This window comes from Lissotriton vulgaris, chromosome 12, assembly GCF_964263255.1.
Source record: "Lissotriton vulgaris chromosome 12, aLisVul1.2, whole genome shotgun sequence".
Classification (NCBI taxonomy): Eukaryota; Metazoa; Chordata; class Amphibia; order Caudata; family Salamandridae; genus Lissotriton; species Lissotriton vulgaris.
The window spans coordinates 294002839-294029546 of record NC_141700.1 but is presented as its reverse complement, the minus strand read 5'-3'; the positions used below and the strand labels follow the sequence as shown (position 1 = coordinate 294029546).

The 26708-nt window shown below is 44.3% G+C and overlaps 1 protein-coding gene across 1 annotated transcript in view; it reads right to left on the bottom strand.

The window, feature by feature from the left end:
- Nucleotides 1–26708, bottom strand: part of LOC147673997 (polycystin-1-like protein 2) — a 915503-nt gene that overhangs the window by 703027 nt on the left and 185768 nt on the right. Inside the window, exon 9 of the mRNA XM_086945086.1 lies at nucleotides 333–367. Within this exon, the coding sequence (XP_086801212.1) occupies nucleotides 333–367 (35 nt within the window). The remainder of the gene's footprint in view (nucleotides 1–332; nucleotides 368–26708) is intronic.

Genomic DNA, 26708 nt, shown 5'->3' with positions numbered 1-26708 from the left:
AATTGTAAAAAGAATGTCAAATATATATTGTGTCTCGGCCCTAGAAATTAGCACTATGTGCTGCATGATTTCACGGCCTGTGAATCATTATTTCCAATTCAGCAAAATAATATAAATTGCATGACCACATTTATAGACCCCCCCAATGGTGTAACTATATATTATTTTTCTAAAGTGCCAACAAGTACATCTATAAACACAAATAGACAGAAAGACGAACACACAAAAACACGCACACAGCCTTGTACAGTACATTTTTTATAACAATAAAATGTCTCTCATTCATTACTGCATTGCTAATTTTTCAGAGACCAACCTCTAATTGTACTCACATTGTCCTTGCTTTCGCTGGAACTGTTTTGGCTACCTAGAGAGATTGTAGAATAAATAAAAAATGATCAAACTGTGCAGTTTATAAATTATGCAAAGTTATTCAGACCATTGGCCACAGAACATTAGGTATGCAGCCTGTAAAAAGACAGGTCACTCACATTTAAAGAAAACTCATCGAAACCGGCAAGATTCCTATGAGATATTTCAGAATCACTAGCAGATCCCATTGGTCTCATTTTGAAACAGACAGTGGGGCAATACCAGTGGCTGCAGGAGGCCACCGGCTCCATACCCAACCACATGCCCCATGACGTGTGGTAGATGCCTATAGGCACTTTATGTTGAACATTAAGTCAGCTGTGATGCTAGCAGCAGTATTTCCCTCTCACCACCCCTCACCTCGCTGTGGCAGTTTGATGCATTTTCTGCCTTCCATTGTACAGCATGAGGGACTACTTTATATCTGAAAACTACACATTTACCTCTTTACCTCATCCATTCACAGTAGAGAGACAGTCTACCTGCCATATATAATCTATCATACCTACCATAGCTAAACTACAGTACCTATCTACCACAACCAAGCTAGCATACTACCATCCCTCCATACCTAACCTACCATAAAATAAATAGCTTCAATACCTAATCTCAGAGACATTTTAAGGCAGGGGCAACGTGGGATCTCGCCCAGGGCCCCTGCCATTCAGGGTGCCCCTAGATTGATCCAGCTCTGTTCTGCAGAGAGTCTTGCCCTGATGACATTGAATAATTTTTAAACAGATTGTTTTAAATTCTGAGGGCACAAAAGAGCTCAAGTTGGATCAGAAATTCAAAATTGTGTCGAACGGGGCCCCCAAAATATGTTTGGCCCAAGTCCCCAAAATCCTTAAGAGGTCCCTGCCTAATCTACGTACAATACCTTTCGTTCCACATCTACATATCGTACCTAACCTACCATACCAACTATATCTACTTACCTAACCTACTAGATCTAACCTATAATACCTACCTACCTACCGTACAGACTAACAAACATCGCTGCATACCTACCTACTACACATTCCATGTCTAACCAACCATACCTAATTGCCTACTATACCCAACCTACTGTATCGAACCTAGCATACCTAACCTAGCATGTCTGCTGCACCTGAACTACTGAACCTACCTACTACACTTAAACTACCATAACTAGCCCACAATATCTAGTCTACCTGCAACACATACATCCCTTATCTATTGAACATACCTACCTAACTTACTATACTTAAACTACAACACCTTCCTACCCTGCTCCCAACATGCCTCCCTACCATACATACCACGCTTAACATTCTATACTTAATTACCTAACTCACCTTACCTATCAAGCCTAATGTATCCTGCCTAAACTAGCACACCTACCAAACTTACCTGCCCAACATACCTCAACTACAATAATAAACTACCACACTCATCTATTATAGCTACCTAGCATTCATACCTCCTTACCATAGGTACATATTTGCACAATTAAAACCAAAGCAGAACTATTTTATTCTTAATTATAAAAATGCATAATAATTTGCTTTCAATTAACACAAATCTTACAATTCTATTCTATTATTTCTATACTAATTTTGCATGTCAATATATGTATCTATTATATTTTAACCATATTGTACAAATACTTACCATTCAATACAAGATGATTCTCTTTTAACATAAAAAAACTAACAGTTGCTAAGTACAACATAAATAAAAAGCAAGACCTATTGGCATTGCTAATGCATGTTTTATTCATTGGAATCACCAGACCTGCCATGTGCTTTTTATCAACCAATTTCCCAATAATGTAACAGGGTTTTCTTTTATTTTGGCACATACCATCAAATGTGCATCTCAACATCAACTCACTGAATTATGACAGAAGCATAAGGAAGTGGGGCTGTGTGGCACAGATTTGAAAAAACTAGGCCCAGGTGTGAATTTAATTGGAGTAATTTAGGTAATTCCCCATTACTCCTTGACACGGAAATACTGATATTAAAACGATTAATTACGCGTCCTCTATGTATGTTTGCAGTTTGTCAATCTTATTTCTATAGGACAAACCTAGCCAAAAGGCAGCGAGTGCTGTACATGGTCAAAAGGAAACTTAAATTCAGCGAGTAATAGGAAAGGAAGTTCACTTGTGGACGGTTAATGCATTGTGATGTAGTGTCCTTTAAAGAGGTAAGTCTTCTACACTTTGCTATATTGGAGTAGCACATAAGGCAGTCATTATGGATACGTGGAGGTACTTCCAGATTGTGGGTGCATAGATGGAAAAGGCCTGTTGTCTTGTTTTTTCTTTTTTACATTTCTTAGTCTGCAATCTGATAGTGTACTTACTGCTGGTGTGCCAAGAACCACAGAGATGGTAAGCTCATCTGCAAGGTAGTTGGGGTGCTTTTTGAAGGCTTTTTTAAATGATGCTGTTGGACTGCTCTCAGGGTCCCGAGGGTACCTCTGGTGAGAGGGACACATGGCTTCCGCAGAGCTGGGAATCGGTGAATGGGCCTCTGTGTTCACAATCTAAACTCTACCTTGGGAGGGCTCTATCAGGAGACACCATCAGTGACTCCATATTTCCAGTCCTTTCATTCTCCCACAAAACCTTGTGAGGATTTGTGAGGAATAATGTTTTTCCAAATTCAAGTTGGTTGTCACAATATTGCTGTCTATAACCTTTTCCCCAAACCAACATGGACTCTTAAGTGTTTCCCATTCCTTTGGCCTATATAAGGAGAGGAATTGGTTCATCCCTTGCTTTGCAAGACTTTGTGTAGACCTGCTGTCCTCCTCCAGTGCTCCTAATTGAGTGGCAGTTCTCCCCTGGGGCTTTGCGAGATCTCATCCGATCATCTTACTTCTGGGTTGACGTGCTCCTCCAGTCTTCTCCAGGTTCCTCCTTGGAATTCTTCTGGAAGGATCTTTTCTTCTCCAGTAGTGACTCCAGCCTCGAGTCCAGGTCAACATTGGTCGGCGTTCCAGTCCGGGACTTCCATGTCCTCTCTGAGTTTTTTTACCCTCAGACTTTTTTCTCCATGCCGGGCCTTTTTTGAGAGATGCCTTCTGATTAGGCGCTACCTATTGTCTGCAGCAATGTGGCTACTGGAAGGGGTTGCCCATAGCTCTGGGAGACTAAGGCAATGGCCACTGGACTGAGTTGCAGCAAAAAACTCTCCATTAGTCATCAGCTTCATGACAGATGCAATTGGTTTTGAAGGCACTGTGGGCTGACAATGGGAGCCACTGGAGTTCCATCAGGATGCAGACGATGTGTTCATATTTCTTCAGGCCCTGGATGAGTTGTCCTGTGTTCTGTAGAACGCCACTAAGGGTGGCCAATGTGGAGTCATAGAGGCCATGGAGTAGGGCATTACCACCATCCAGATGTGAGAGTACAAGGGCTTGAACAGCAGTTCGGAGGCCGCTTTCTAGAAGAAATGGTTTGATTTTCTTTAGAAGAGAGAAGTGGTACCAGGTCGCCTTTGTTTTTTGGCAATGTATTTCTTGAGAGACAGGCTGATGTCAAGGGTGAATCCAAGTAAGTTGCCATTCGATGAGAGTTAGGGTTAGAAGTCATCAAGGTTCACGTCATTGAGCAAGATTTGTATTGTATCTTGTTTGTGGTTCTTGGCAAATAACAGAAATTCTGTCTTAGTTTGGTCAAGCTTCAGGTGTGTGCTTCCCAGCCAGGTCTGGCAGATTAGTAAGCACTGTTTGAGGTCTTGGATGTCTGAAGAAGAGGAGACTTTCAAGTCCAGTTGTGCATCATCCCCATATTGGTGAATTTTGATGCTGTTATATGTGAGTAGAGCACCAAGCAGCTTCATGTAGAGGTTAAAGATGACATGAGACAGTATGTAACCCTGGGGGTCGCTACATGAAATAGGGAGGTTTTGAGACCTGGAGGTGCCCATATGAACAAACTGACATCAGTTGGAAAGATAGGAGACAAAAGAGTCAAGGGCACTGCTGGTGTATCCCATTCGCAACTTGAGGTTGTGTATATGGGTAGGATGGCCGACTGTGTTGAAGGCATGTAAGAGATGCACCAGGATCATCAAGAAGGGGAGAGCATTGTCCATGATATGCAAGATGGTGTTCTCTGTGCTGCAGCATGATCTGAAGCCAGACTATTAGTTGTTCAGGTGGTGGTTAGCCTCGATGTGATCTTGGAATTGAACATAGACTGCTTTTTCAACAATAAAGGTTTACGAGAGGAATGACAAAACAAAACACTGGCAAAGCCAAAAGACTGGCAGTCGACACCTCATCCATTGGATTTGCCAAAGCTTGTTAATTCCAGTGATTGCTGTGTTAGCAGAAATAGAGTTAAACACCCGGTCTGTAATTTGAACAATGCGCATCTTAGTCTTACACTTCTGATGGATACTCTTTTTCAAACCTTACTGTGCGTTAAATGCTATTTGGAAGGATGTATCTAGTTCAGTGGTTCCCAATCTTTTGACTCCTGAGGACCCCCATTAAGTCACCACTGAAAGCTGGGGACCCCCAAGCAATTTGAATGAGTTAAATTTCAAATATTAAAACAGTAATTCGAAAATAATACACACGTGTGCATACAAAACAAATACTCAAAGTACTAAGGATTTTGGGGCCAGATGTAAGACCATTTCATTTAGCGCCTTGCTATTGGCGACACATGGCAAGTGGCAAATTGCGAGTCGCTAAATGAAATGTACAACAGTGTGTTTAACACTGTTTGGGATTCCCAACGGGGGTCGCAAATTGCGAGTTTCATTAATATTAATGAGCCTCTCGCAATTTGCGAGCCCATTGGGAATGCCAGCCCTCCCAGGTATGGTGGCCTGCTGGGCTCTGCAGGCCACCATGTCTGGGACTGCTTTTAAATAAAGTAGTTTTAAAAAGGAACTGCAGCCCATTTACCATGCATTTAAAGAAAAAGGAAAGGAAACATTTTCGTTTAATTTGCTAAGGGCAGGCAGAGGTCCCTGGGACCATTGCCTGCCCGTAAAAAATAATTTTGCATGCATTTGCAAAGGGGAAGGGGTCCCCTGGGGACCCCTTCCCATTTGCAAATGCATTACCATCTACTTGAAGTAGGTGGTAATTGTGAATGTTTTGCGACTCCAAAACATTTGTTCATGGTTTTGAGACTCGCTATTTGGAAGGAAATGCCCCTTCCAAATAGCAAATTGCAAAACGTATTTAGCGAGTCGCTAACAAATTGCAACTCACTGAATATGCAATGTACATGGCCCAATAGGTTGTTGCATTTGCAAACGGGTTCGCGAATCCGTTCGCACATATAAAAACGGATCATACATCTGGCCCTTAGTATTTTATATTGAAGTAATAGCCCCTCTGTCACATACATTTCATTTGTTTTATAGCATCTCTCATACCATTGTAGGATGCCAGAGCACTTTACATCACACACATATAGAGACATTGAATCATACATGTAAATTAGTGTGTGTATATAAAATGTTTAAAGAGTGCTTGGTCTGGAAAAGCACAAACTCAGGATTCAGAACATAACACGGTGGCTAGCACTGACTTTAACATTAAAAATGTATTTCCACCCAAATAAACCTTTTTAGCAGCAAGCAACACCACCACCCTTCTGGACAATCTCGCCAACCTCGGACTCAAACAACTAGTTAACAACCCCACCCACTGCGCAGGACACACACTCGACCCTATCTTCACCGCCAGCAAGCACATCTCCTTCAGTCGCACCACAGCTCTCCATTGGACGGACCACAGCTGCGTTCACTTCACCTACAAAAAGACCACAATCCACAACCACCCTCAACCCACTCTGCGAAGAAACTGGAACAAAATCACCATCGAACAGATCTCCACATCGCTTCTTCAAAAGCCGCCAGCCTATTCGTCGAACCCTAACCAAGCAGCCATCAACCTCACACAATGGCTAACTCACAGCGCCGACAACCTAGCACCCTTGAAAAAACGCCAAATCAAACTAGGAAGCAAAAACGCCCCCTGGTTCAACGATGAGCTTAAGAAATCCAAGAAACTCTGTCGCTCCCTCGAGAAGGCCTGGAAAAAAGACCCAAACACCAGCACCAGGGACGCCTTCAAAAACGCCACCCGCATACACCACCAACTGATCCGGACAGCCAAGAAAGCCGCATTCAAAGACAGACTAGACAACAACGCCCACAACAGCAAGGAATTATTCAACATCGTCAAAGAGTTCACCAACCCCACTGCCAACTCCAACGACATCACTTCCTCTCAAACCCTTTGCGACTCCCTAGCCTCGTTCTTCCACGACAAAATAGCAGACATCCACAACAGCTTCAACAACCAACCCGAAGACCAACCCACCCAACCTTCTGCCGAACCTTCACCCCCCTTGAACATCCTTAATGACTGGAACCCAATCTCCACTGAGGACACCATCCGCCTGATGAACTCCATCCACTCAGGATCCCCCACAGACCCATGCCCTCACCACATCTTCAACAAAGCGGACTCCATCATAGCACCACACCTCCGAGACGTCATCAACTGCTCCCTCAACTCCGCCACCTTCCCGGAAAGTTGGAAACACGCCGAACTCAGCGCCCTTCTAAAAAAAAAACACAGCTGACCCCACCGAACTCAAAAACTACCGCCCCATCATGCTCCTTCCATTCCCAGCCAAAGTCATCGAGAAAGCAATCAACAACCAGCTCGCCGCCTTCCTCGAAACCAACAATTCCCTCGACTCCTCACAGTCCGGCTTCCGAGCCAAACACAGCACTGAGACCGCACTCATCGCAGCAACAGACGACATTCGAACACTACTGGACAATGGAGAAACAGTCGCCCTCATCCTCCTCGACCTCTCCGCAGCTTCCGACACAGTCTGTTATAGTACCCTGTTACAACGCCTCAGAAACATCGGAATCCAAGGAAAAGCTCTGGAATGGATCACTTTGTTCCTTGCCGGAAGAACTCAGAGAGTCCGCCTCCCACCGTTCAAGTCAGAGGCCTCTGAAGTCATCTGTGGCGTGCCACAAGGATCCTCACTCAGCCCCACCCTCTTCAACGTATACATGAGCCCCCTCGCGACCATCGCACGCCAACACAACCTCAACATCATCTCCTACGCTGACGACACTCAACTGATCCTCTCACTCACCAATGACCCTAACACCGCCAAAACCAACCTACATCAAGGAATGAAAGAAGTAGCAGAGTGGATGAAGCTCAGCCGTCTGAAACTGAACTCAGACAAAACAGAAGTCCTTATCTTAGGTACCTCCCCCTCCGCATGGGACGACTCTTGGTGGCCAGCGGCCCTTGGAAAGGCACCCATCCCGACGGACCACGCACGGAACCTGGGCGTCATCCTGGACTCCTCACTCTCGATGACCAGACAAGTCAACGCGGTTTCATCATCTTGCTTCAACATTCTTCGCATGCTCAAAAAAACATTTCGCTGGATCCCCACCGAAACTAGAAAAACGGTCACCCACACGCTGGTTACAAGCCGCCTGGACTACGGAAACACCCTATACGCCGGTACCACCGCAAAACTTCAGAAAAAACTCCAACGCATCCAGAATGCATCAGCCAGACTTATACTAGACATCCCGCGTAAAGATCACATTTCTAATCACCTGAAAGACCTCAATTGGCTCCCTGTCAATAAGAGGATAACATTCCGCCTCCTCACCCACACACACAAAGCACTTTACGAACTTGGACCCGAATGCCTCAACGCGCGAGTCTCCTTCTACAACCCCTCACGCCAGCTACGCTCTTCCAACCAAGCCCTTGCTGCTGTTCCACGCATCAACAAAACCACCATGGGAGGAAGATCCTTCTCCTACCTGGCGGCTAAAACCTGGAATTCACTCCCCATTCACCTCCGCCTCACTCAAAACCACCTAGCATTCAGAAAGCAACTTAAAACCTGGATATTCGACAAGTAATTCCCCTCCCTCCTCAAGCGCCTTGAGACCCTCCGGGTATGTAGCGCGCTATACAAATTAATTGACTTGACTTGACTTGAAAAACATAAGTTACTAACTGGTACCATGCAGTTTGCAAGCAGCTCTTTGATGACAGTTTATAGGTCCCTCTGCTAGATTACGATTGTCACTTGTGAAGTTCACAGTAATAAAGGAATCTCTGTGACAAAAGCAGTAACCACGAACCTATGCACACAAAATACTGCGTTTTAAAATGCATGTTACACGTTCTTTGCAGTAGGCACATTAACCCTCTGTGCTACATTAGTTAAGTCAAAACTGCCACCAAACAAAACTCTCCTCACGCTCCAACAGGTACATTAATCACTGGCATGATCTTGACACTTTTATTGTTGCTGAAAAGCTGCTAATTATACAAGAAACTTTTCTGTGCTTTTAAAACTGTTGCCTACAGACCCCCAGGGAATGTGTCACAGACCCCTGGGGGTCCGCGGACCACAGTTTGGAAAACACTGATCTAGTTAATTCTATGTGTGGTCGTCCCATGAATTCCAACTTTGGTTGTTCATTTACACTATACCTGTTTACAGACCAATAGGGCAATCAAGCAATAATGTTAGGGCTGGGCAGACAGGTCAGCGTGCAGGCCTTTTCTGGCTGTGTGTGGGCCTGTTTTATGGTGTGGTGGGCTAGTTTTGCTTTGGAGTTTCCTGAAATTACCAGCAATTTCAAATCCATGCAGGCTTCCATACCTTGCAAAACACTTACACAACATGTGTTTACAAGTTTAAACCTGACCCATTTTGCAAACATGGGCCTCTGTTTAGCTAGCAGATTCACTAATGGGAGCCACTTTTATTTTGGTGCCCGGGCCTATTTTCTGACCCAGTCCAACCCAGCTTGTATATTCTGACTTACTGCAACCCGAACATGAGTTCTGAATGGTTGTACAGCATTACAACGTGGGCTTGTACCCCGCATGCCATTACAACGCAGTTTTTACAACGCAAGTCGTTACAACGACTTGCGTTGGGGGGCGCTGTATAGTGGAATAGTTTAATTTTCTATTCCAACTCCAGCCCACGTTGATAGTAGGGAAGGTGTTGGATAGAAAATTAACCCCTTGGATGCTGATGACGGAACCGCTCCGTCATCAGCTGCGGGTGCGCTGTGCTGTTGACGGAGCGGTTCCGTCATGGCCCGCTCGGCGCGCCTGCGCGGCGCGAATTTCGCGCCTACGCTTGATGTTCTATTGAGCGGGGCGGGCCATGACGGAACCGCTCCGTCATAAGCACAGCGCAACCGACGCTGGTGACAGAGCGGTTCCGTCACCAGCATGCGGCCGCCGGTTGCCCGCCCTGCCCCCTTAGCACTGCGGCGGAATAGCCGCCGCAGTGAAGGGGTTAAACTATTCCCTATCCTACAGCGCCCTCCAGTGCAAGTCGTTGTATTGACTTGCGTTGTAATAGCAGCGTTGTAATAGAAGTGCGGGGTAATGCCGGCGTTGTTATGGATGTTTCCCGTTCTGAACGCCAGGCTCTACTCGACCAAGATGTAACATACATAGTTTGGCATTTTAAATGAGTGTAAATGGCGCCTTTCATAATGTGCTGCCTGTCCCCTAGCGGGGAGTCCTGTTGCAGAATGTACTGTGCTTCTTGACTTTAATAAAGGGTAGTAATTCGGTTTCAGAAACTCTTAGTACACCAGTTCTGTGAAATGAGGGAGGCGCCGATTCTGTGCACCGGCTAACAACGATATAAAGTATTTATACAGCTATCAAGAGACGTGCTCCAGTTCTCTCTGCTGCGAAAACAGCATCTTGAATGTCTGACGGTGCTAACAATGATTATTTTGTGTGTATTTAATCCACGTCTTATGTCATGTTTCTATTATGTACGACTCCTCATAATCAAATAGATAAAATTGCGAAAACTCTAGCCCTGTTAGCTGCTAGATCTAAGTGCTCTGATACATTCTCTAAGTGAAGCAATAAGTACGTGTTTTATCTCTAATATTAGCAACTTTGATTTGAATTTGAAATGTTATTAGGTGTTTACCTAGGTTCACAAGGGAAATTGCAACAGTGGTGGAATGTGCTGAGCTTAATAGGGTCTGCTGAAGTAATGGTTGAGGCTTATCTCTGCCTAGTAATTTTGAGACTCTAAAAGGCTTTTTTTTTCTTTTTGCTGGCAAAATATTTTTCTAGATTTCTACCAACAGATGGTGGTGGTGGGGGCAGCGTGCGTGTGTGTGTGCGTGCGTACGTGTGTGTGTTTTACTGGTGCGTGGACCTGCACATGAGTCTGTATGTATGTTTTTATACAAGTAAAATACTCCTATATAAACACCTCACGTTCTTTATGGGAGAAATAACATATGTATTTAATTGTGATTTCTTTGCAATACAAGTTTTTTTGGGTGCATCAACACAGCGCGCTGACACACAGGGGCAGATTTACAAGCCCCTTGCGCCTCATTTACGCCGCCGTTGCGTCACTTTTGTGGTGCAGCGGCGATGCAAATCCTGCTCCCTGGTGCAGGGGTACTTACAATGTGACGCATCTGGGAGATGCGTCACGTTGTAATGCCCTGCGCCACATGTAGGCGTTCCTGTGCAGGGGGGGCGTTCCCGCACAGAAACGCCTCCTAAAAGTGGCTGAGTGAAATCTACAAGATTTCACTCTGTCACTTTTATGCCCATGCTGCGTCAAAACCCTGCGCCTGAAGCAGGTGTAAGGATTGGCGCAGCATTAACTAGATAGGGCCCCCAGAGCATTGCTGGAGCTGCGTCACGCTTGCGACGCAACTCCAGCAATGCGCCACTTTTACGGCACAGATGCGTCACACATCTGTGCCGTTTTTGCACCATGGTGCGCCGCATTGTAAATGCGGCGCATTCATGATGGCGGAGTTGTGGCGCACAATAACTGGCGCATCCCTGCTGATTTGCAGGGATGCGCCAGATAGTATGCCCAGGTGTGTGTATGTGTGTGTGTATAAGAGACTGTGCGCACACATCTCTGTGTGTTAAGACCTAAAGCAAAGGTGCTGGGACTTAGATAACTTGCCTGGGGACTCACATTTTAGTAACTGTTCTTGATACATTGTTGGCATCATTAACAAATAAGTTTGTGCACGAGAGTTTAATTTATATGCGCAAAAAGCAGTGAAATTACTCATGCTGATACAAAGAATTAGATCTGGGAAATTAAGTGCATGGCTGCTGGTCGATTGCTGGAGCAGCGGCTTTTAAAGGCATGTTTAGATTATTTGAAGCCAGTCTCAGGCATTATGGTCCGACTGAATACCTAATGGGGATCAGTGTGATGATTGCCTGACACAGGTTTATATATGTATTTTTTAACATCAGTATGAGTGCGGTCCAAAATGCTTTAGTTTATTCTTGTGGAAAAGTTACCTTGAGACGATTGTGGAGGAGCCCTGCTGCCCGTGACTTCCTGGTGGCGGATTGAAAAGACTGACTCCACGCCTTGCCGCACCCGCTGCGCGGGTGCCGCTTCGTTCTTTGAAGTGGTGCAGATCATCGTCGTGGGACAGCTGCTGTGTGGGAGGGTGAGAAGGGCTGCGAGCGGGCTGCCTAGAACGCCGCAGGGACTCAAACTACCAGGAGTCCCTGCGTGACCTACAACACCTGGTCCGCGTTTGCCGCTCAGCCCCGCCCCCTACTCACCGCACAGAGAAAAGTGCTCTGCTCTCTCCCCTCTGTGGGAAAAGTTACCTTGAGACGATTGTGGAGGAGTCCTGCTGCCCGTGACTTCCTGGTGGCGGATTGAAAAGACTGACTCCACGCCTTGCCGCACCCGCTGCGCGGGTGCCGCTTCGTTCTTTGAAGTGGTGCAGATCATCGTCGTGGGACAGCTGCTGTGTGGGAGGGTGAGAAGGGCTGCGAGCGGGCTGCCTAGAACGCCGCAGGGACTCAAACTACCAGGAGTCCCTGCGTGACCTACAACACCTGGTCCGCGTTTGCCGCTCAGCCCCGCCCCCTACTCACCGCACAGAGAAAAGTGCTCTGCTCTCTCCCCTCTGTGGGAAAAGTTACCTTGAGACGATTGTGGAGGAGTCCTGCTGCCCGTGACTTCCTGGTGGCGGATTGAAAAGACTGACTCCACGCCTTGCCGCACCCGCTGCGCGGGTGCCGCTTCGTTCTTTGAAGTGGTGCAGATCATCGTCGTGGGACAGCTGCTGTGTGGGAGGGTGAGAAGGGCTGCGAGCAGGCTGCCTAGAACGCCGCAGGGACTCAAACTACCAGGAGTCCCTGCGTGACCTACAACACCTGGTCCGCGTTTGCCGCTCAGCCCCGCCCCCTACTCACCGCACAGAGAAAAGTGCTCTGCTCTCTCCCCTCTGTGGGAAAAGTTACCTTGAGACGATTGTGGAGGAGCCCTGCTGCCCGTGACTTCCTGGTGGCGGATTGAAAAGACTGACTCCACGCCTTGCCGCACCCGCTGCGCGGGTGCCGCTTCGTTCTTTGAAGTGGTGCAGATCATCGTCGTGAGACAGCTGCTGTGTGGGAGGGTGAGAAGGGCTGCGAGCGGGCTGCCTAGAACGCCGCAGGGACTCAAACTACCAGGAGTCCCTGCGTGACCTACAACACCTGGTCCGCGTTTGCCGCTCAGCCCCGCCCCCTACTCACCGCGTGCACTTTATAACTGACAACGTTCCCCGCGCTGCGGGAGCGCGCGGGAGCGCCCGGGGCTAAGCCCGGGCCAAGGGCGGGCCCGTTTTAGCCCGTTCTAGACTGTGAGAGACTGGACTGGGCCACCCCCCTTTCCCCTGTCCTGCAAATCCATCCTGCGGTAAGGCGATATACCTATATATTTCTTGTATCTGGGCTACTATTGCTATATTCGCCATCAGGGCACTGTTGCTCACACTCGACTGATCATCATGTCGAGGCAAAAAACACCAGCCACCCCGGCAAACACAATGGACAATTATCTGGTCCAGGTAGTGGCGAAAATAAACAATGATCGGAGGTCCTCCCTGGGACTTAAGGATTCGCTACCTTGTGCCCAAATTAATCAATCAGGGGTATTCCAGTCTGCCAGTGATGAAATTATTACCGCCGACCCGATTGAGGACCCTAATGATTACTCCACAATAAATGTATCCATGGCTTCCATTGTCCAACAACCCGATCCTCTTGTAGATCTAATTATCTTAGAAGAGCCAAATAAATCTGATGCAACTGTGGAGCTAGACCCAGAGAGCAATACCCCTCCCACTCCTGTCCCTGCACCAAGAGCTAAAAAAGGGATTACCAAGGCACCACCTAGAAGAGGTGGCCTACGCTCTTGTAAGAATAAACCTGTAACTCCACCTAGAAGAACAAAGAAAAGGGTGGAAGAAGGGATAAGGGAGGAAGAGTACGAAAGTGTAGACGGGGAGGATACCCTCTTAAATAAGCTCATGGGCATACTAGAGTCCAAATTATCATGGTTAATGAAACCCCTCATATCAAAAGTAGACCAACTAGCTAACAAAGTTAATAAGCTAGAGACCCTCCTAAGGAAAACCAATGAGGGGGTGGGGGAAATATCAAATTTAATAACAACCAAATTTGAACACATAGAGGCTGCAGGGAAAACACTCGGGGGAAATATGAATGCAGACCCGCAAGCAACATCTGAGCAAGTCCAACAAGCTAGCTCTAGGCACGGTGACACCCCTGACACGGCTTTAACTTTAGATCCAGTACAAGCAGTAGACAACACTACCTCTGAGATCCTCAATCTAGAAACCAGCCCAGTTGAACTAATTGTCGAAGCCTCCCCCTTGATCCTAGTACTTGCAAACACACCACCGTTGAAAACAGGTCAGATTGAGTCTTCGGATTCCCTAAGAAATAAGGCTCTACAGTGGCTTAGTAACAACATGCACATATCTCCCTGGGGCAAGGAAAAGCTATCTGATGATCTGCTCACAGCAAGAAGGGTTAAGTGGAGAGGCACTAAGGCAAAGAAATTTCAAGGGGACTGTGTGGTTTTGAATTTCAAGGGCCCTGAAGTATTGCCAGATGACCTACGGAACATCTTCCCTCCACAACATAGAACCGCAGAAATAATACCACTGACACTTGATTTCTTCTATAGTAGAAGAGGTCTAGTAGCTAAACCTAGCATATTAAGAACAAAGTGGACAGTTGTGGGAAATAGAAGGGCTAGGACTAATCCATTATGCGAGTGGGGGTTAAACTTGGATAACCACTATTCCGCGTTATCCGACCTAAACGATTGTGATTGACTCGTATGTGCTTCTCCTGTCCCTCCTGAAATCCAGCAGCACAAAGGCCATGTTAAGACTCCTATTTTAGATGAGTCTCCATTAGATAAATTGACCCTGGTCCCTAATGTATCCTTCACTTCCGTCCCAGAGGAACCAAATAGAGTTCTGATGGAACAAACAAGAGCACTAGAGGTAATTGAGAAGTCACCAACACTGAGTGGAGCCTTAGCCCGAGGCATAGAACTTGTAGAAGCAATAAATATTCCTGATATTGACCAGATACACCATCAAATGGTTATACCGCCACTATCTATTATCTCATGGAATATAGCTGGCATCGCAAATAAGATAAATATCCCAGATTGGGTTGACTTTATCGACCATTACGATATTGTTATCCTGCAAGAAACTTGGTCGTCCACACCAATTTTCCGGCAAGGTTATTTGAACTTTTACGTTCCAGCCATAAGAAATCGAGTGGGTCGTCCCTCTGGGGGCCTGTTAATTTGGGTACGCCAAGCTTTGAATTGCTCGGTTAAGCAAAGGTCTATACCCTCTAATGATATTCTAGCACTTGACATTAACTGGCAAAATGGCCAACAACTTGCCCTGTTTAACCTCTATTCCAGGGGAGTTGGTAGGGGCAAACCCTCAGAGACCTTAACGACCCTTGAGCACCATATTGAAATGCTACCAGTGCCTCCTCACATAATAATAGGCAGGGATTTTAACACCACCTTTGAACCCTTGGGCGAAGAGGATAGGATCCTGGCCGAAGATGAGGATGCCAAGTGGAGAATTCCTCAATTAGACATCCCAGTAATCAGAAAATGGAGCACAGTAGCAATCCAGTTGAAAAGTTTTTGTCTTTCTAGAGGGCTTAGAGCAGTCAATGGACGGGCACCGTCAGATGTAATGGGGAAAAATACATTTGATAATGGCCGAGCTGCCAGCAGAATAGATTATATACTCCTGGGTGTAAGGGCCTGGGATAAATTGGTAGATATGGAAGTGAAGGACAAGATAGAAAGTGACCACAATCCTTTGTGCCTGACACTCCATCCCTACCATGAAGTGCCCGATCATCCAAGAGGGGACCAAATGGTGACGCAAGATCTTGTAAGTTCAAATAACCTCCGCCACTTGAAGTGGAGCATGCTCCTAGAAGATATTGCCAAAATAGAGACCTTAAAGGAATTAGTGGTGGACGAAGTCTCTAAGATTAAGTCCCATTATGGAATGATTGACTTCACAGATTACATGATGGCTGCCCACGAGAAACTGTTTTCCAAAATTCAAAGTTTCTTTGTTAAAGCAGTAGTCTCAAACAAAAAGAAAAAGGCCCAAGAGATTAAAGGGTGGTATGACAAGAGTTGCAGGGTAGCACGAGATAATCTTAGCCTGGAACTAAGATCAGGAAGTGCAGAAGCAGTAAGGCTGGCGAGAAACCAGTATAGGCAGGCTCAAAAATTGGCAAAGAAGCGTTGGGATGAGGATTGCTGGCGCGAACTCAAGGAGGCATGTGCCTCCAAGGACTCAAAGCGCTTCTGGGCCACAGTAAAATGGGCAAAGGGTGGCGTAGCACTCCAGCCTACGAACCATGTCCCGATAAGCAATTGGGTAGAATACTTCCAACCACAGTATGCCCGTAATTCCATGGTTAACAATGATTGTCCTCCTCCACAAGTTTACTATAAATCTCCAATATTCATTGAAAAGGATGTGAGTATTGTATTGGATTGTGTAGCAGGGGGTAAAGCTCCAGGCATGGATGGAATTCCGGCTGATATATTTTTATCGGATCGGAAGTCCTGGTGTAGCTATTTTGCAATGCTGGCTAATGCGGTGGCAATGGGAGGGAAAGTGCCTGCTTCATGGAAGGGAGCTGAAATCATCCCCATATATAAGAAAGGTGATAGAACCCTGGCTAAAAACTACAGACCCATTAGTTTGATTGATACAGCGCAAAAACTAATGGGCCGATTAGTCCAAAATAAACTGCAGCAATGGATCAACGAAAAAAATATTTTGTCATCTTACCAAGCGGGGTTTCGCCCCCTAACTAGCAGCATTGGTCAAGTCCTCCACTTTTTAACCATCTATTGGAGAAATGTTACTCTAAAGAAGGGGACATTGTATGCAGTCTTTGTGGACCTAAAGGCCGCATTCGACTTGGTCCCCAGAGAAAAACTCTGGCAGACCTTGGCGGATGTAGGCTTAAGCCAGGAACTGCTCACACTCCTTGTTCGCCTACACGAAAATAATTTTGCTAGAATAAGATGGGGCAAGCAAGGAGAAGTGACTGATCCCTTTCCGGTAGAACGTGGGGTGAGACAAGGGTGTGTCCTAGCGCCAACCCTCTTCTCTATTTATATAAATGGTATCGTTGAACACCTAGAGAAGATTGCTAGTGACGCCCCAGTAATTGCTGGCTCTCGTGTACCTGTCCTCATGTTTGCGGACGATACACTCTTACTTTCCCGTACCCCCAGTGGGCTCCAAAAAGTGGTTGATGCCTTTGGTGTATTTTGTGACGGGAGGGGCCTTGAATTGAATACCACCAAAACAAAATTCATGTGCCTCAACCAGCAGTCCACCTTCAAAGGCGTAATAAAATACAAAGGTACACCCCTAGAAAGAGTGGACTCTTTCTCTTACCTAGGCATCACTTTACAAGAAAACATGAGTTGGAAACTACATATAACCACAACTTTATTAAAGTTTAGGCAGCTAGCAGGCGCAATCACCCTAAAACACCGCACCTCGCTGACAAAGCCAGTAAACTGTGTGTTGGAAATTTATTCTATGAAAGTCCTGGGGGCTTGTTTATATGGCTCGGAACTATGGGGGTTTTCTAATTTGAGAGAACTGGGCCGAGCAGAAAACAGGTTTTTACGAGAGATTGTGATGGTCCCACAAAGCACGCCCACAATCCCACTAAAAATGGATCTGGGAAGAAAAGGCATAGAGGACATAGCGAGGCTACGCCCTCTACTATATTGGAGACGGATCATGGTGACCCCAGAACTAAGCCACTATGCGGCGGCATTGACGGACGTCATTAAATTCGACCGCTTCCATAGTATTCCATGGCTAAGGGAGCTCCGGGGACTCCTTAAAAAATTGAAATTGGACCATCTATGGGACACCAAAGACGTATCTTGCTTTCCTACGAAGGCAAAGCTGAAAGTCTTATATTGGGAAATGGTATATTTTACAATGTTTAGTGACAGTACAAGTCCAAATTTAACATCTCGCTTCTTAAATATAAAAATGTACCCTTCTTGCGAATCTTTCTGGGACATCATTGAAAAGCCTCATGACAGGAAACTTTATTTTCAATTTCGCATAGGTACACTTCCGGTGAACGCGTTTAAGAAGCATTGGTCCCCAGCATGGGATGAACATTGCCACCATTGTAATGAACTAACTGAGCACATTTCCCATCTCTTATTCTGTTGCCCACTGTACTCGTCCCCAAGACGTAAATGGTTGAAACCTGTGTGCTCAAATTTGGGAACCCGCAGCCAATCTGAAGCCCTTAGGATACTTGAAACAGATTGTTCCATATTGCTTGTGGTTGGGGTAGCAAAATTTTTGGCTTGGTCATGGTTAATTCGTACCCGATCATTAATGGCAATTGCACCGTAATGAAGTTATGCATACTCTTAATTTTGCATTTTGCCATATGGGTTATTGTTTTCATTTTATAGAAAAACTACCTTTTAAGAAGTGTGATAACTTGATGTAATTTGATGTTTTTATCATGTATTTATTCGACATCTCATGTTTAATATGTATTTTTAGAAAGTATTTTTTACATGTAGTATTTATTGTATTAGGGTTAGGTGAATGCTTTTATGACAAATGTCGAATAAAGCTTTAAAACAACTTGTTCACAGTATCCACTATGACTGATAAAAAACCTCAACAATGTGTGTCTAGAGGGGACTAGAGCACTGACCTCATGCTGAGGTGCAGTTGCCTGTCACAGGGAGTCCCTGAGAATTGTAGTGTTGTCACTCAAGATTTGCATCAGGTTGTCGCATAGTTTTTGTGAGAGTGCCACATTTGGTACACTAGTCAGAAACATGTTTACTGGTAGCCAGAAGAGTTTTAATGCCTTCAACAACGCGTTGGTGCAAGTATCACTTTTTGCTCTGCATATAGCTAAGTTGTAGCCTTCATTGTGAAAGTGGCATGCAGATCTGTCAGAAGCCACTTGCAGTGGCTTTAAAAAGTTCTCTATCTACATTTAAAGAGCAAAACATCTTGCAAGCACCCAGAACCATGTGTTGCGCCTTTCTTTGGATGGTTTGTCCTTCTTTTTCAACCTTGTCCACTACAGTAGTAGTGATCAGGAGCTGCAGTTTCAGGATGGCCAGGGTTCTTCAGGGGTGGGTAAGCTCTTATATTTAAAGGCATAAAGGAAGTCATCCTCTTGTTCGATTCTTGACTAAGGAACCTGAAGAAATAGGAGATGTTTCGTCCTTTTTATGGTCAATATGTTCTGTGTGATGAGGTTCCTATCTAACCTATAACGAGCTTGCCCCCTGATGATATACAGTTTAAGGATTTAATGGGGACATCAATTTGAGGCGCATATAAGTTTTTAACACACATGTACGTTTGTAAAACATATGTACATTTTTTAATATTGTGAGTAGCTCAGATTGTCTATGCTTCCTACAATTCTGTAAGCGTAGGTGGGGAAACAACACTTACAACGCAACTTTTACAACGCACTACCTTTACAACGAAACTTTTACAACGCAACATCCATTACAACGCATACCATTACAACGCAACCATTACAGCGCGTGTCACTACAACGCAGTCATTACAACGCATACCATTACAACGCATACCTACACTATCCAACACTTACCCTACTGTTGCACTCCCTGGAGTTAGAATAGTAATTTTTACCCCTACACTATCCAATACTTACCCTACTGTTGCACCCCCTGGAGTTAGAATAGTGATTTTTACCCCTACACTATCCAACACTTACCCTACTGCTGCACCCCCTGGAGTTAGAATAGTAATTTTTACCCCTACACTATCCAATACTTACCATACATGCAATGTAATGGTATGCGTTGTAAAGGTAGTATGCGTTGTAGTGGAATGCGTTGTAAAGGTAGTTTCAAAGAATTCGTTGTAATGGAATGCGTTGTAATGGAATGCGTTGTAATGGATGTTGCGGTGTAAAAAATGTGTTGTAGAGGTATGCGTTGTAAAAGTATGCGTTTTAACGACATACATCCGTGTAAGTGTTCTGGGAGTCCCCTCCCCAGATGCTTAAATCTGGAAGGATTATGGAACAGGCGGAGGTAAAGTTAAAAAGATCAGTAGGATATCACCAGATAAGTTTCTAAAGTGGTGGATCATGACTGCAGTTAAGTAAATCTTCAAATCATTCAATATGTGGACCCATGAGTTCTTTGCAGGTAATAGGGGACAGGCCAGTTAGTGCTATAGCATTAACAAAGCTGATTCCCCGATTTTTAAGCAGAGGTTGCAACCATCTGGTGGGATATCCAGTATGGCTGAATGGACAGGTTTTTTGACCCACGTTCCCATTACAGAAGGGTTATGATGTACATATTTGACAATGATGTCTTGAGAGTTTATGAAATGTTGACTAAATAATTCAGAACTTTACTTTTCAACTCAAACATCACTAACACGTGACTCTGAAGCACTTATGAAATGTAAAAGTTCTGTGGTGGGTAATCTAACCTAAACTGAAACATTTGAGAAACATACAGGAGACGTGACAAATAACCTAGGAGGCAGAGAGTGGAATGTTTTTCGCGACCTTAGTAGACTCTTGCCTCTTTTTTGGAGCAATGAGCTCTGTTTCAAAGTGGCAAACAGGTATTTTTCCTTTAACCTACAGCAGTGTGTAAACCACCCAAAGAAATGACCACAAGTGATCGTACACGATTGGTTGTCAGGATATTGTTCATGGAAGCGATGACTGGCATAAATGTTGCGCCCTAAATGCCTTTTGCAAAAATATTGTCCCATTAGGTTTTCCTTTGTCTATTATTGATAGTACGTGAGATACATTATTAATGTCAGACAATATTCTGACAATGATATTCTGCTACCACGCCCAGTACAATTGGACTAGAAATGGCGCTGATGATTGTAATCAAAGTAGAGAAGCAGCAGGAATTAATAAGAATAAAAATGAATAGCTCTATCTAGTACATTTCCATAATTTCAAACTTTCCAAACTGTCATCCTACCATTGATTCCAGTAGGGATACAGAGGGTTTTATGATGATAAACTGTTTGAATCAGACCTTTCTGACAGATTGGACAAAACCGAAGATGTCCTTTTTAAGGTATTTTGGCATTTTAATGCAAGCAAAAAGCAGGTATTTTACTACTATTGTTAATAGTATTAAACACCCCTGACACTGCATATAAATCTACAGGCACCCACCCTGTCAGGGCCAGGGGCCTTATTAGATATGGATATATCTTTTGTGTCTTCTACCTCTTGGAACGTAATAGCCACAGCTTGAGGGAAGCCACCATCGTGGATAAATCCATGAGTCAGACCTCCCAGTTGCTCCTCCTCATTTCTGTCTAAAACATACAATTGGCTAAAATAATCCACCAACCAATTTCCTTGCAATTGGGCCTCCTTTGGTACAGCAAATTTTGACTTGCACCACTATTTTTAATGCTGTGGTGATCTCTGATGTGCCTGCTGCTTCTTTTTACTTTGTCGGGTAGAACAACCGTCAGTTGAGGATGCTTTGAATGCAATCTGAAAAGTAAGCTCTCGAACACGCATCATATGAACAAGTGATCAATACTTAATTATCTTGGCACTTAATGAATAAGAACTGAGATGGATGGTTAGGTGATGTTATTTATATCAGAATTACTTCATTCAATGATATATACATCACAATGGTAGACGGTCAAGGTCAATTATATACAGGAATATAAAGTGCGTAAGGGTGACAATTGTGCACAGTGCTCAAGTGGTGAACAATATATACAGTGTAATCAAGTTTGTTTACATATACAAGTGTAGTATAGGCCATATGCTGATTTCAATCCAGAGATTCCTACCTTCTGTGGTATAGAATCCTGGCAGTACTGGACCTAGCGTAAGCGTCGACGTTTCGACCCTATGGTGCCCCAGTTGGTGGTCACGGCGGGTCTTCCTCAAGACAGGTAGGGGGGGTTGTTCGGTGACAGTCTAAAATAAATGGCGATGCATGTGTAAGAGAGACTGAAGGTGCATAGAAGTATTACACCCTGTAAGAGGGGCTGAACTACTCGCCCTACTGAAGGCTGGAAAATTCTCAGCCTGGAACGATGGGGCGCGAAGAGGTACTTTGTGTGTCCCCAGGAATAACAATCTGTGGGAGAGGGACGGTTCCCAGTTGGGCGCTAATCAGGCTAACCACATATTGGAAAGTCAGAGCGTTAGTGATGGGGTGCTTAACTCAGAGTCTGCCCACGGCAGAAGTGGTTATGTGCTGTAGCGCAGTTGTTTAAGACAAGACATGCGCTGAAGTACGTCTGGGCGTCTATTGCACAGATGTCATGCGGGAATCTGCAGTGAATTGTTTAAACAGGGGGCATGTCTGACCTATTGACAAAAGGTGCATGCTGAGATCTGGGTGTGTAATACACAGATATCATGCACAAATCTGAGGTGATCCATTTAAGAAGGGGGGATGTCTGACCTATTGACGAAAGGTGCATGCTGAGATCTGCTTATCCCAGACCGATCCGGAATGGTTAAATCCTGGTTCGGTGGTGATACATGAAATTAAGAGCAAACGCATGCGAGGATCCAAACATGCAGATTAAAAGAATTGGAAAACAGCAAGATTGATTCCCATTTATCCTCGCTGTGAAGGGGTGCAGCGGAGTGATTAAAAGTGCGTGCCTGGTTCAGTACAGAGCATGGTTCAACAGGTGATGTATTTATAACTGGCGCCGTGAGTGGGTTGATGTGGTTAAAAAGGGGGATTTATTTACAAAAAAGAGCAGTGAGTTACATGCGCGGAGTCGGTTAAATTAGTTAAAAAGAGGTGCAGTGGCTAGTGCGCTAGTCGCGTTTAGGTCCCGATCGGGGTGGGTAATCCTGGCCAAGGTCTCACCTTAATTCTGGAGTATTCAGAGATCAGAAAGATGGTTCGCGGTCCCATCCATCTTCTGCTACGAGTCAGTGGGGATACCGTGCCATGACTGCCTGGTAATGTACCCAAAAGTTGACGTGGCCGCGAAGACGCGTGTATGCTGCAGTTGGGCTCGGTTGCCTAGAGACGATGTTTGTGTCCAGTAGTGTAACACGAACGCTGCGTGAGCACGGGCGCTGAAAGTCAGTGTGCGTTTACAACATTTCAATGGGGAGTTCACAGTATAACCCAGTATTCTCGGCTATGGAAAGTGGAGATTGCCTAGCAATCGAGTATGAGACAACTAAAGGGACTGCATCACCTTTGTGGGTATAACGCATAAACCTGAGTTTTTCTGTCGTGTTGTCATTGCATTAAAGATTAGTATCAATGTCAGGGTGGCATAAATATTAATGGGTTATTCTGGCCACAGAAATGATACAATATGTACAGCCATGATTTAAGTACATGCAATTTCTCTGTGAGGGTATTTTGATCACAAATTATCTAACCATATAGGATTGTAGAGTAGGTTGTATGAGTGTGGTAAAGAACAACAAAAACATTACTGGAGTATTTTGACCACAAAAGACGATACAAATGATACAGTCATAAATTAAAGTGCATACATTTCTTTAGAAACCACCAGTATGTCTTGTACACACATGCTATACTGTAACCACATAATGGCAGGTGTTAGTAGCCATGTATTAGGATTAATTTACAATGTTCATAACAGAAAAAAACACACAACAGGTCATTCCTACGGTAGACCCATTTGCTTGGATATCTCTTCCTGTTCATTCAGTCCATTGGCCACTGAGTTCAAAATGTGTATCCATTTACACTCCTTACGATTGAGAGCTGCTGCAATGGAACCACCCCTTGGGTTGGCGTTGATCTTTTCCACCACCCTCCATCTAACACTCTCTGGTGTGCGGTTCAGGGTAAGGTAGTGTTCTACAAGTGGAGCTCCCTGTACTTTGCATCTGATCTTACTCATGTGCTGCAGGACACTTGTTCTGACCTTCTGGGTGGTCTGACCAATGTATGGTGTGTTACGACATTCGCACTGTTACAGTTAGTCAAGGAGGGAAACTTGTAGGTTTTATTGTTATGCATAAGCGTGTGACCTTCCATGCATGAGGGGGAGGCTTTACATGTGCACCTTTTGATGTGTCCCAGTAAGGGCGGAAGTCCAAGTTGGCCCCGTAAGTCTGGTTATTTTGGAGGTTCCAGCTAGGCTTTAACCACACTGTCCTTCACGTTCCTTCCCCTCTTAAATGCAAATAGGGGATTCTCATTGATGTTCAGTTCAGATGCGACCAGATTCCAGTATTTTGTGATAATATTCATTATGTTGTTGCTTTTTGAATGGAATGTGGTAACACACACTATGTTGTCCCTGCGAGTTTTCTTTTCTTTAGGTATCAGTAGTTGTTCTCTTGGGCAGTACCAAGCCCTTTTCTTGGCACGTTTCAGGAGCCCTGATGGGTAGCCACGTTCCCGTAGTCGCTTTGTCAGGACGTCCGTCTCTCTGAAGAAATCCTCCTTTCTTGTGAAATTTCTCCTCATTCTCAAATATTGTCCATAGTACAAATTGTCTCTTAGGTTGCGAGGATGATGTGACTCATATTTCCGCAGCGTCTTCCTTTCTGTTGGTTTCCTGTAAAGGTCACAATAAAGCAAGCCATTTTCTACTTTGAAAGTCATGTCTAAAAAGTCTATGGTTTGGCAATTGTAATTCATTGTGAACTGGATGTTACTGCTTCTTTCATTCAGCCATTCAAAAAACTCTTACAGCCGGTACTCAGTGCCAGACCAGATCATGATCACATAATCTATGTATCTTTTCCAGACTGCAATGCAGTCGATGAATGGGTTAAGGTGTGAGTAGAGGTGTTCTTCTTCAAAGTTGTCCATGTAAATATTTGCCAGACTCAGTGCATAGGTTGCACCCATTGCAACTCCCTTGCATTGGAAGTAGAACAGTTTTTTAACATAAAGTAATTATTTTTCATGACGATTTCAAGCAGATTCACCAGAAAACTTGTGGGTATCCATTGTGGTGCTAGACACCTGTCCAGTGTAGCACGTACAACATATATCGCCTTTGTCTGAGGTATAGAGGTGTAGAGTGACGAAACATCCAATGTTACCAGGAATTGTGTGGTGATATCAAAAGGCTGATCCTCTGGCAGTTGTATGATGTGCATAGAGTCATGGACATATGACTTAGTTTTTGGGACCCAGGGTTGTAAAAAGTGATCGATAAATTGGTTGGCTGGTTCCAATATCGAGCCACATCCCGAAATAATGGGTCTACCGGGTGGTTTCTCCAAGCGCTTGTGAACACGTGTGTGCATACATGTTCACATGTAATCAGCCAGGTGCCCTTACCCTTGCTGTGTCGCTGCAGCCTTATCCTAAAAGGCGGACACTGGTGGTAAACACATGCAGTCCATTTACCATGCGTGTACTGTGGGCGAGTCACCGGTTTTGACAAACAGTAAAATGGTAAAAAAACAGGTGATCAAAAAGCAAAAAATCCGGGCAAATTTAAAGGATAGAATCCATTGCCTTACAAGTACACATATGGAGTTTATACCTTTTTGGTTTTTCTTTCATTTTCTTTTCTTACAGCAATTCTTTACAATAGGCATTCTTCTGTCACTCCTTGTCATAATCTTTATATATTTTTGATTTCAGGTATCACCCTTCCAAATTATATATGTCCATTTATTTAGGTGTATGTTTGTAACATAAATTCACAATTATTAATGCCATTATTCAATGCAATCTGATAATGCAGCTTGCTTTAATAGATGCATGTTCATTTCTGCAGCATTTAAATTGCTTTTCCAGATATTGTTATTGAATAATGGACAAAGTTTAATAGAAGTTGACATCTTGATTTCTCAGTTCTTGGTTTTAAACAAAAAGAATGTTTCTCAGAATATAATAAATAGAAACAATAGAAAGGCTTTACTACTAATTGTTTATTTTGAAAATCGTTAACAATGTTCAGACAGAGTATATAAAGAGGAAGAAAGCGTTGATACAGAGGGACTTCGCTCCAGGGAGACAAGACAGTGGGTCATGCAGTAGCCATGAACACCTTTCCCTGCAGGAGGCTGCAGTGAGAGTACCTCGAATCATCCCCTCCACATATCTGCCAACTCTAGGACATAGCTGCTTTGATGCAGAGACAAGAGCAGGAGCTGCTGTTTCTTTACTGAATATTACTTCCATTACTCAGAAAAGGTTTACGGGTGTGAACCATCTATGCAGCTCAAGTAGGTCTCTTTCATTGCTACATTTGAATTAGTTAGTCTATGGAAGAATGGGATGTGGATATTGATGTAAAGAAGCCTTATAATACTGTCATAGTGTTACAATATTTTCTATTGTTCTTATTTTCTTTAAAATAGTTACTGTTCATATTGTGAGAATTAGGATAGCATTTTGATTTTAATACATCTTGAAATTGTGTTCAAACTTTCTAGTGTTCTTGATTGTGCCTATTTATGATTAAAGAGAGTTTGGGTTCCAATAACCATTCCTGTGCAATCTCACAGGACTGATCATAACCTAAAACGCACCTCACGCAAGAAATGCTCAGTGGATTATGGGTGGTAACATTCCACCAAGGTCTCAGACTCCGGCTGTCACATTGACTAAGTCCTTAGGGTCAGAGTCTCTAGAAAACCCATGTACTAACTGTGTTCTTAGGAGAAATCCAGGCAATGTATTACCCAGTTATTCTCATAAGTGACAGTGATAAGTGATAAGCACCTGTAGACTCTGCAAGGGAGTGCGGAGTCAGAAAATTCCTCATGTAGTTTGTGAATACTTAAAAATAGTAAACTTACACAAAAGTATGAGTTTACCTTTGTGAATCAGGCCCTGAGGGAAGTGCAATGAAAGAGAATACATCACCATACATCATAGATTACCTTTAGGGACCAAACGAGGAGATTGGTTGGAAGGTTGCATTGAT